General features: G+C 43.7%; 1 protein-coding gene across 1 annotated transcript in view; it reads left to right on the top strand.

Annotated features, from left to right (window-relative positions):
- Nucleotides 1-11,763, top strand: part of brinp1 (bone morphogenetic protein/retinoic acid inducible neural-specific 1) — a 72,840-nt gene that overhangs the window by 13,726 nt on the left and 47,351 nt on the right. Inside the window, exon 2 of the mRNA XM_019881730.1 lies at nucleotides 6,058-6,248. Within this exon, the coding sequence (XP_019737289.1) occupies nucleotides 6,058-6,248 (191 nt within the window). The remainder of the gene's footprint in view (nucleotides 1-6,057; nucleotides 6,249-11,763) is intronic.

Genomic DNA, 11,763 nt, shown 5'->3' on the forward strand with positions numbered 1-11,763 from the left:
TGTTCTCCAAAAAAAAAAGTGGTGAGCGCCGGGGGGGGGGGGTCAAAGAAAAGGCACTCAGAGCTCGGTTGCCACCCACGTATTTAACAACATCTTCCTGTTTAAGTGTCACAAAAAATAAAATAAAATAATTGGACTATTGCGTCTGGCCAGTAGTCAAAAAACAAAAAGCCACATAAAGCAAAAGAAAAAGCAAAAAAGAAACATTCTTTTGCATTATTAGGACATTTTAAATGGACGTCACCATCTTTCAGCATTCGCACTTATCAGATGTCCCGTTAACAAAACCTTTTCATGTAAAAATAGTTTGACAAGTGATGAGACTGTTGATCGTCGCTAATTATCTCTGCCGCATTCACGCAAATCTGACACGAATACTGTACTTAATGCTCCTTTACTTGGCATGTCGAAAGTCGCTTTTCTCCCCACAGAAGCGTTTTGTCAATGTGACAGTACACTTTTTTTTTTTTTTTCCCTTTCTTTCTGCACGCGAGACGACAGCCCGAGCCGACTTTGTCGTTCTTGTGTCCGCCTCTCGCGGCATTTTGAAGTATTAGTCAAGTCATCCTGAACAAATAGGTAGTGGAACAAATGGCTTCAAATGAAAGGTTCATCCCTCATCAAAAGCATGAAACCCGACGTTGTCATTTGCGACAGGAAGCGTCGTCGTTTTCACCACGCTGGCGCGAAACCCATACAACACGCGGCCGACTCCATTAGGGCTTACGTTTCATTAAGCTTCGCTTAAGTGAATTCCGTACTTTGTCCTCCATGTGCGTCATGCAAAACAAATATATGCGGCTTTTCTTCTTTTGTCTGTGCCTTTTTTTTTCCCTCCGAAAAAACAAGTCCTAGGCAACGTCGTAGTAGGACTAGTTTGCCCACTGTAGCTTTTTTTTCTGTGTTTTTCATGCAAAGGCACAATTAAGAGAGCGCGGTGAAAAGGAACACCTCCGCGCTGTGTCAATGTGTTGTTTTTTTTTTTTCTTTTCCTCATTACTGAATTGAAATATTATTTGGGGGAAAGCGCAAGAGGAGGCTGATTCGGTGTGGCCCACTGAAGTGAAGGGAAATGCAATTCATTCGTTGTAGCCCCAGAAGGAACTTATTTGATTCTATTGGTAGCCATGTGCTGTTGAAATTAAATATAGTCCAATACAGAAATAAGCGAAAGCATACTTTATTATACAGAAATAACGTGATGCAAATCACTGTAGGCAAAACGTATTTGCCCTTTCATATATAGGAAAGTCATTTTTGCAAATTGTTTTCCATTGTGGGGCGTGGCAGCCATTTTCGGGTTGCAGTAGATTCAATTATTCTTTTTGTTGAAATTGTAACAAAAACTTAGACCAGATATTTGTGTCTATCACGAACAATACCAAAATGATATTAGTATGGGTTGAGCGCAAACTAAGAATAAAAAAAAAAAAAATCAATCCAAAAGGATGTCGAAAGTCTTTTTTTTTTTTTTTTTTTTTTTTTTTTTTTACTTGACAGCCATCAACGTTAACAAAGTCGGCAATAAATAAAAAATAATCACATTTACATTGTACTGCAACTGTGCTTTCATGAGAAATAACAATTTCATGCGACAGCAGTTGGTCGGCAGTTGCAGTCAGGTCGATGCAGGTCATCTGATTCATTTGTGAAAACCACAAAAACATGTCCCTCATCCTAAAACAGCAGAAACCACTCTTGAAGACATCAACATCAATTCCAAACGTGAGTGTGGCAAACATTTGAACAATTTCACTGCCAGAAAATCTCCACCCAATTAAAAAGGGAAAATGGCTCAGCAGGACTCAAAGACAACATGTTTCTGGAAGCCCAAAAGCAGACATCAGAAAAAGAGTCAAGAGCCTTTGAGGGGAAGGGTGAAAAAAAAAAAGAAAAAAAAATCTTCCTGTTTACTCGCTATAATACAAATATCAAAGCGCTTATTTTGGACAGTTCCAACCTGCGCTTCATTAGACTGAGCACTGGATCAACAACGTTTTCACTCGAGGAAAAAAACAAACGATGATTAGGGGGCGAAAAAAAAGCAAACAAAAATGTGACATGCCGCTATCAACCTTGTGAGGGTTATCAGAACTCTACCGACTTTTATTTGAAGCCGACAAGATGTCGTCATAAAAGCCGACGGTTTCACAGTCTGCATTTAAAAAAAAAAAGGATGAGTTAAAAGAAGCTGCGCATGAACAAAGTATCCCACAAAATAAAATTCTTGGCGCTGTGCAAGTACGAATACACATGTCGAGATCTGGGTGGTGCTCACAAAGCTGTTTAGAAAAAAATGAATACGAGCATGATCATTGATTCAAGGATAAAGAATGATTTCGATTGTGCGGTAGTAAAGATATCAGAGTACATATTCAGATTTTTTTGGGGCGTATATACATAACTACACGGATTATAAGCGCCTCAGTAAACAGACACAATGCAATATACTAATGCAAGAGAGAACCGATACTTGTTTACTGCCGTTAGCTCATGATCCAAAATGCTAACATTATTTGAAGCATCCGAGCGTCGCTGGCTAAGCTAACAGGACTCGCCACAAGGAGAGGCACTACTGCTCCGTTCTTAACAAGAACAACATGATGATCTCAGCTGTGAGAACTTGACAAACATCCACGCTAACATCTGCTATGAAAGCATGAAGGTGCCTAAAAACGTTGGAATTCAAACAATGATTCAGAAAATTCATTTTGAGATCCGCGATAAAATGTTTTCACCCATAGATGCTCTAAAAAAATGCCCATTTATAATGCAGACCCAAATGTATGTTTTTCCATTCAATCTTTTTAGTCGTGATCGTATTTGGCTAACTGTAAGTACACATTCGTGAGATCTTGACTCGCGTGTCACTAATGAGCACAGACGTAGCTCAAAGACGCGAGACGCCGCATTAATATTTCATGCCCAAAACTTCCTACCTAATCAGAGTTTCCTCTTTTTTTGTGACTTCGAGGACTCACCCGTTCCTTTTCTTTGGCACGCCATCGACGTTTTGAAACGAGTGAAGTGATGTAAACGCCTGCGCATGACTACGATATACATAAATACTGCATGTCACCTGTTTTCGGAGGCCAGAACAGAAGCACATTGTCTCTGATCTTATTCTTGTTTTTGCGAGACGTCCTGAGAGCAAAGCGCAAGAGGCATTCCCATGAAATTCCCAGACAAAAAGATTACCAGTGAGATTTGAGCATTGTACGATTGAATTCAATCATTTATTTACCCTTGTCATCCTGTAAATTCTCCGTCGCCCACCGATGCAACGTAAACCCCCGCCAGTTTCAGGAACCCCTCAAAGTAATAATCACCTATGTTCCAATTTCCTCCCTCCCATGCAGCCGGCCGTGCCATTCGTCTCCTTTTTACGTGCGGCAATAGGTCATTAAAGTGGTCTTGGAGCTGTGAGGTAAAGCACTGAATCATGTCTCCCCATTCCATCTGCTGGCATGCTTAATCTGGGGCACAGGGGCCGCGGCGCATATGGCCGCCGTTTAAGGTTTTGTGTAACAACTGGCAGCCAGTGGGATTCACTGGAAAAGAATCAGACGACAGTGAGCTCTACATGCACTAAGACATGGCGAAACAAACTATATATGTATATTTATACACCCACTGTGTTAGCCATTCCTGAACAGTAAAGTGAAGTTCGTGATGTATGGACATGGTCATCTCACTTTAACATCGTTTGGAAAAATGGACTCTTCCATTTTTGCTATACAAATGGTTGAGTCTGAGGGAGTACCTCAGGGTCCGGCATTAAGCCTTTTGGAATAGCGGCCTCATGGGGCCACCATGAGATACGTTGTGGCGGCCCTGCCCGAAACTGCACTGGCTCTGACAATACGATAAGGTAGAGTGACTTTTGGATCGGATAATGTCAGAAATCTTTTGTAGAAGACACTTAGAACCAAATTGACTCAAGGGTTGCGTGACTTTTGCATGGCACGGATGGCATCTAATTTGCAAAACCCGCGCATATGGGGAACTTCACTAACCGTGCTTTACAGCAGATTGTGTCTCAATGCGCTGGTGTAATTTCCGCATATTTAAATGAATATGCATATTTGGTGGAAAACTGCCCACCTCCATGCAAATGAGCCTCGTTGATAAACAACATCTAATTCGCTAACAGCAGCGCTAATAGCCACGCGCGGTTTAAGTGAAGCAAATAACGTCGTCATAAAGCCGGTGTAAACTCGGCGCACCTCTGAGGGAGCCTGATCATGGCGGCAGTGAGCGGAACACGGAGAAGGCTTCGTCACTCCCCAAAAAATTTGAGGCAATCGTTTTGATATTTTCCCGAGATTTATGTGTGGTCACGAGTTGAGACGTGCATGTGAATTTTGGTGACGATTGATCACAGTTTCCTGAAAGTCCCGTTCGCTCTTCCTCATTCAGGAAAACCAAGCTAGCTTGCGTTTGGAAAATGTCAACTTTTACTTCCTGATTGTCGTTCTTCTGCCACGGGTGTTCTTGGTGCGAAGCCAACATTTATACTTTGCAACAAGCTGGGCAAATCAGGGCAAATTTGCAATCTGCTGCCAAGCTTTTGTGGGCGTGTTTGCACTCTGTCATGAGGGCAATCTCCTTTGTGAGTAGGACGTTAAGAACGGAGAAAAGCGCGGCTGTAAATGAAACGCAATTGAAGGCGTGATCAGCAGCAGCGGTTCATGCTTTGTGAATTTGGCCCCTTTTTTTTTTTTTTTTTTAATTATTCTTGTTTCCTTTTGCCTTTTGTTTCATGTATTCCCGTACGTCTTTTCACATTATGCTGGTCACAGCAGGCCCTTTTTTTTTTCTTTGAATCTCTCCGGTCCTTTTTCGGTATGCTAATGGCGAGCGCTGCCGTGTATTTAATTAGTCACGTCTTGTTCCCGCACAAAAAGCACACACACTGAGCGGCATATGTAAGTAGAAGGAAATAATGAGTTGCATGTGATGTTTGAGTTTTATATATTTCAAAAGGCAATAAGTAGTGTTGGGTTGTCATTCATTTCAAGAACAAGTTCAAATTTGTAGTCGGAATTGGGCATTGTAATCGATTCATTGGTGATTAAGAACGCTGTCCAATTTGGAGGGGGGGGGGGTGACACAAAATACACAATACTAAAAATTCGAGCACCGCTCACTTTTGTGTCCTCCTGCGGGAATGAGAAATGCCGGCGGTGTGTGTCATTTTGCACATTCTGCAGCCAGATAATGCTCCATCCAATGGCGGCTTCTTACCTGAATGCCTAATCATGCTGAGACGTTTTAGTTCCCGAATATGGCAGACGCGAGCTATTGACTCAATGACAGTGCGTCTGCTTTAGCGCTTCAACATGGCAGACAGCTGTAGAAAACCTGGCACTTTTATCCTCGGGCTTATAGGTGCTCTGCCACGGCGTAACGGAGATTTCTCTATCTCTTGTTTCTTTGACGCGCGTCTCGGCGCTCTCATGAGTAAACGCCGCCAAAGCTCCCACGCAAATATTTTGTAAGCTCAATATGCCAGATACATTTGTATGTTTTTCGCTGCTGTCAAATATGATTGTTGTCAGCTTAAGGGAAAGTTCAGCAAAGAGTGATGGCAAAAGTGGAACATTTTAAACTTAGCCGAGAAGAAATGAAAATGGCTGATGCACTGCTTTGACCTTTTGTGAACAGATTCTGAACCTCAAATGTTTGGAATTCTTTGACTATTTGAACTACGTGAGCGCTAAGGGTGCAAGGTTTTCAAAGCTTGTTGTTTGGAATTCATTCGGTGAAAGTCTGTATCGTCGCTGTTCACCGTTTGCAGAATCGTCTACTTGTGGATTTTTTTTGTCTTCTTTTTTTTTTAATGGGGAACCATCATCTTCTATTTGCTGACAAAAAAATCATTCCGATTTGCTTCAGGCCGCCGTCAGTCTGACTTTCTCAACTCAACTCAACTTTGTTTTAGCACTACTCTACTCAAGTTGACTAACAAGTCAACGTCTATGGACCAAGGCCAAAACCATTGGAAGTCACGTCTGGTGTTATTTGCTGATGCCGTCGGTTTTTGTTGTGTCGCAGGGAATTTGCACGTTGGAAGGTGAGGAATACAGCGATCGAGAGGCGGGACCTGATCCGGAACCCCGTGCCGCTCATGCCCGAGTTCCAGCGCAGCGTCCGCCTGCTGGGCCGCAGACCGACCACGCAGCAGTTCATCCACACCATCATCAAAAAATATGGCACCCACATTCTCATCTCGGCCACGCTGGGAGGTAAGACGGCGTCGCGCATATTTCATGTTATTCATCATTTGAGGAAATGCAATCTTGCGAGCTAAGCGACGCTACATTTTGGCCATAAAATATCAGGCTTGGAAAAAAAATCCCAACATTCCGATTCAGTCCTACATTTGCTTTCTTTTTCCGTCCATTTCCGTCCATTGTCTTTTAACCTTGCGGCCATTTTGTCCCAAGTCGCAGGTCGATACACTTGTTACAATCTCACTCTTGGGATTGGCCATTAAAGAACAACGTTAGAGAGGACAATAAAGGTGCTCAGCAGGCTAGTAATCAAGAAGAAGAGGCTAATTCTCCGCGCGGCCACCTACACTTTTATGCTCTCAAGAGTCATTATTATACACCGGGGTAGGGAAGAAGTGAATTTTCACAGGCAACTTAAATTTCACTGGTCAAGTGTAAAGAGTGCCATTAGTGGTCGGCCCATTTGAGTCGAACCAAATGGAAAGAGGAGAACGCTTGTATCGACTGACATTCTTGGGCGCATATGCGGCATATTTACTTAATGATCGTTTCTATCCGTCAAATGGCACTTTGCTGTCTTTTTCTCACCACCCCCCTACAGAGATGGCCATTATCCCTTTTCTGTACAAAATGTGACATTTGCATTTTGTTCCATTGCTACGTAAGATATATTTGCCATCACACTTTACCTTTTACCTGCTGAATTTTGAACTCGAACTATTTCGTTTATTTTTTTTATGATTATTGTGCTCGAGCTGCAAGTCTATTTTACCTGCTGAATTTTGACCTCGAACTATTTCGTTTATTTATTTTTTTTTTTTTATGATTATTGTGCTCGAGCTGCAAGTCTGAAAAAAATAGGAGTCTGAAGTGCACAAACCGGGTTGTTTTCTCACAGTGAGGTGGCTCCTTTTCATTTTTTTAATTGAACTTTTCTCAAGGTAAGGCCATTGGGAACAGAATCTCATTAGCATGAATTGGCAATGAAATAAAGATCAATCTAAGCAAATAGAAATCGTTCGACGACCAACTATTGTGTGATGTAGTTACCCGATTACACCATAGCAAACGATGAATACAAAGTTCTAAAATGACTACTCCAACTTCTTCGAGTGACAATTTTTTTTATTTTTTTCCTTTTGTTTTGAACCAAAATGGTGAAACTCGGGTGAAATTAAAAAAAAAAAAAAAAAGAACCATAGCGGCAGATGCACTTTGAGCTGTCAATAAATCAATCCGACACACAAATACAAAATGAGTACACTCGCAAAAAGCTACATTAGGTTTTGTTTTCTTTTCACGCTGTGCCTTTCTTTATTAAAATCAGGTCACAAAGGGCTGCAACAGATGAATTCATGAATTCAGTAGGGAGAATTAATTCACCAGTTTGGTCAGGGAACAAATTAAATTTGAAAGTCAGCCCTCACTATATCGGATGAATGACAGTTGGTCAAAAACTCATGAATTACTGAGTGTTTCTACTTTATTGGTACGTTTGGACTTGATCTGACCCGAAGCGAAGGTTCAATCGGGTGCGAATGCTTTACCGTTGCCACTGAAAGAGAGACAATGGTGGCCTTTGACGGCCGCTCCTTAGAGGGGTGAAACCGGAAAGAATTTCAGCACTTTCAAACTATGAAAGCGGCGCTACGTAAATGTTCCACACTTCACTCTGGTTGTACACCCTCAGCGGCGGAGAACAGAAGCTCGCAGTGTATTTTACGGCGCTCTTTTCCTGTGCTCCCCACCACACAGAGCTTTTTGGACGGCGAGGGATTTACTGCACAACTGGGCCGGTATATAAATGCGAGGGTCTGCTAGCGCTATCAAATTTACTGTGGAGGGCGGGTCGGCTATTGTGCTAAAGCTGTTTCAGATGCACTATATTTCATCAAATCGTTTCCATAGTTTCATAGACGCGATGACCCAATTAGTCGCCGGGTCTGCCATCCACCTACTCATCGATCTAAATAGCTCATTGCTACCGCCATTGCTAGAAAAAAAAAAAAAAAAAAAAACAGTAGCGCCGAATCACATCAATATTCTTGCAGATGAATTGAAGCGTGGCGTCATGCTGTCAGTTATCAAGATGATGTTTTGCCATTTGTGGAGACCGCGCCTTTAGCGTCGATAAACCTTCAAAGAGATGCTGAAATGTGCTCGCTCCACAATGTGCTGTGCATCCATGTCATATTCCCGCAGCTACTCGTTCATCGTTTCGTTTTGTCTGCCCGTTTTTGCTGTTGTCATTTCTAGATACTTCCCATCCAATGGGCGAGGGGCAGATTGCAACCGCCATTGCTAGAAAAAAAAAAAACAGTAGCGCTGAATCACATCAACATTCTTGCAGATGAATTGAAGCGTAGCGTCATGCTGTCAGTTTCAAGATGATGTTTTGCGATTTGTGGAGACCGCGCCTTTAGCGTCGATAAACCTTCAAAGAGATGCTGAAATGTGCTCGCTCCACAATGTGCTGTGCATCATGTCATATTCCCGCAGCTACTCGTTCATCGTTTCGTTTTGTCTGCCCGTTTTTGCTGTTGTCATTTCTAGATACTTCCCATCCAATGGGCGAGGGGCAGTGCCGTTTGTCCGTTTTAGAGCTTAGTCCATTTGAACTTCATGGCTCGCCAAAACAGCAGCGCCAGTCCATTTGATTTCACTTTTACCTAAGATCGCTATTTGTGTAGTTTTGACTCCTCCCGTTTTCCTCTCAGCAATAAAACGGTTCTCACGTGGACAGTAAGAGCTGAGGCCACTTAAAATTCGGTTGCTAACTGAAACAGCAGTACCCACCCGAGCACGTAAACAGTCCCTGATGTGTTCTGATGTGTGGTTGCTGCACAATGTCGTTGCCTTGATGCTCCTCTGCATTTTCCATCATACCCATTTGTTTCTAACTCCACTTTGAAGAGATACGCATCGTGATGTACCGTGCGAGGAATATTGTACACAACGAGCGCATCCTGACTAATGGACGCCCCCATCTCGCCAGAATAAGTAGCCACCATCTACGCTGAAGTCATTATAGAGCTCTCATATGTCAGTTATCATGCCGTCTACTCACTATGGTTTCTCTTTGACGTTGTACAAAATGTTCCAGGAAGTGACGCTAAGGCAAAAGGCGCACAACTGGAACGGCAGCATTTTTTCCCTCATAAGGGCTGCTAGGAATAAAAAGCGGGTCAGGGGGGAAGGGAGGCGGGGGGGCATTTATCTGACAGGTCACCCATTGGAACTTAAACGCAAGTGATTGATTCAGAGCGCCGAACCTGTTGAACAGAATGAGCGGGTTGTCAAGTAGATTACTCCTTTAGCGTGAACAAGCAGCACAATATAGATTTCGGCTGAGGGGAAAGAGAGTGAAAGCGAGAGCTCATTCCACTTCCCTCTCGTAAACGCGCAACCTATGATTGGATCCGAGGTGCTTTCGTTGGCGACGGTCCTCTGTGCTCAGTGGCACACTCGCAGAAATGGTTTATTGAAATGGCTCGGCTCGGGTCGCGGGGGATTGTTTTGCGGGAATGCGGTGGAACTGATTTTGTGGGGGGTGTGAGGAGGAGCTGGCAAAAGCGGTCCGCGCGCTGCTACTTTTTGGCACGTCACTCACCGCTCTCAGGTCTTGGTGTTACTCGGCGGTCAACTTGAAATTCTCATGGACGCGGTTGGACATTCGGGTTAGATTTGTACGACCCAATTCAATTTTTTTTTTTTTTGTGATAAAGGTTCATTTCACATTCTAAACTCTGTAAATGTCAGTGCCCCTCAATGTGTTATGATGAAAGTTGAGCAATTCATCCACCGCAGAATTATCTTTTCCTCATATTTGAAGAGGAAAAAAAATGACTCAATTGTCCCATCATAACAACACTGACAAAAAATTAGATATTACTTTTTCCTGATTATATTAAGACTTTATACGTATCACAACATCCACCCCACATATCAGCATCACGTAGAATCTGTGTGCCTCTGCTTGGATCAAATCCGCCAAGCTCACGTTACACCACCTGCGCCACAACTTAGACCTGGTTTCACCTAGTCTAAAGTCCAGTCGACTTTCTGTCACCTAACTGTCAGGTCCGCCAGGGGCGTGTAATCGAAAATGTCCTCAGTTTGGAGAATTGCCCGGCGAGGGGCAGTGTGGTTTGACAAATTCTCAAACACAATCAAGTAGACTTGCCCCGGCACGAATATGAAGATGCGCCAGTGTTAACACCGGGCTCCCGAGGCCCTGCGGTCTGTATGCTCAAATATAGGGAGTACGGTCTTTTAGAGACATCTAAAAGGCAGACTTTGTTCACGAGAGGGGAGAAAAAGCTCAAATTTGGCTCAATTAACAGTCTGTGCGCACCCCATTTCAGTAACTCAGCAGGACCTCGAGGGGAGCAAGGAGGCTTTGTACTCCAACCGGGCACCAGACTGCTCGTCTCGGTCACCGCAAGTTAAGTGACCAATTCACATTTATCGCTCGCGGGCAAATAAAGCATTCGACGGCGCCGTAGATGTGAGCGTGTGTGACACTCTCCAACCCGGCCGCGGGCGTGTGCATTTGCCTTTTTGTTGAACCGCAATCTTGGAAAGAGGGAGGTCACGTGAGCCCGCGGGATTGCGGCGGGGCTGTTTGCCTGTTTACTCCTCGCGCTCGTCAGAATGAGATGTGGATAAACAGGATGTTTTATAGAATGAGCAAAGCGCAAACCTTTTGAGAATGTGTCAACAAACAAATGTATGACATGCAAATCACCAGCGATTGCCGCACGGCGGGTAAATATTTGGACGTGTTACGGCTCAGTGCATTCACATTTCACACCCGTGGTGGAGATGTCGTCGGTGTGCGGCCTTTTTCCTTTTCAGGTAAATTCAGCCAGATATTCTGAAATATATTTATCAACTATTTTCTCAGCCCCCCTGCATCTCTGTATCAGGCAAGCCCCCCTTTAGCTTGGGTAGAGAAAAAAATCCCGGAACCGTCCCTGCAGCTGGCCTTGTGGGGTGAATTTGAAATGTTAGTTGAAGCATTTTTTTCATCACGCTCGCCAAGACGAAATTGAAGGTGCAGTGACTTTTGTTCGTGAGCATAATGAGATGATGAAGTGTTACCTTATTTCAGCTGTTTGAAACTTCCCTCCCATTTGCGGAAAGTCTTCTATCTCAGTAAATGCAAAGTATTAGTGGAAGTTTAAGTTTGACAAGGACGCCGCTCATTAGGTGCATTTGATAGGCTGCAAAACAGGCAAGAAGAACAAGGTCACTCGCGCCTGACATCTTTTCACTGTACGCTTTTCTTTCTTCATCAACGACATGACATGACTTTTACACGGTATGAAATCACTTTTTCATCATGGCGGCGAGACGCATCTAACCTTGGACTCGTAAAGAAGAAACTTGCCAAGAAGAATGTGCTGAATGCCCCCCCCCCCCCCCCCCCCCCCTCTCACAGAAAGCTTAACGTGATCTCTTGGGCGCCTCCTTGAAGTGGGAGTAGGGTGGGGGGGGTGCAGGGGGGGCAGGCGGTGAGTTGGCA

Source organism: Hippocampus comes, unplaced genomic scaffold (assembly GCF_001891065.2).
Source record: "Hippocampus comes isolate QL1 unplaced genomic scaffold, H_comes_QL1_v1.1 scaffold523, whole genome shotgun sequence".
In the NCBI taxonomy this organism is placed as follows: Eukaryota; Metazoa; Chordata; class Actinopteri; order Syngnathiformes; family Syngnathidae; genus Hippocampus; species Hippocampus comes.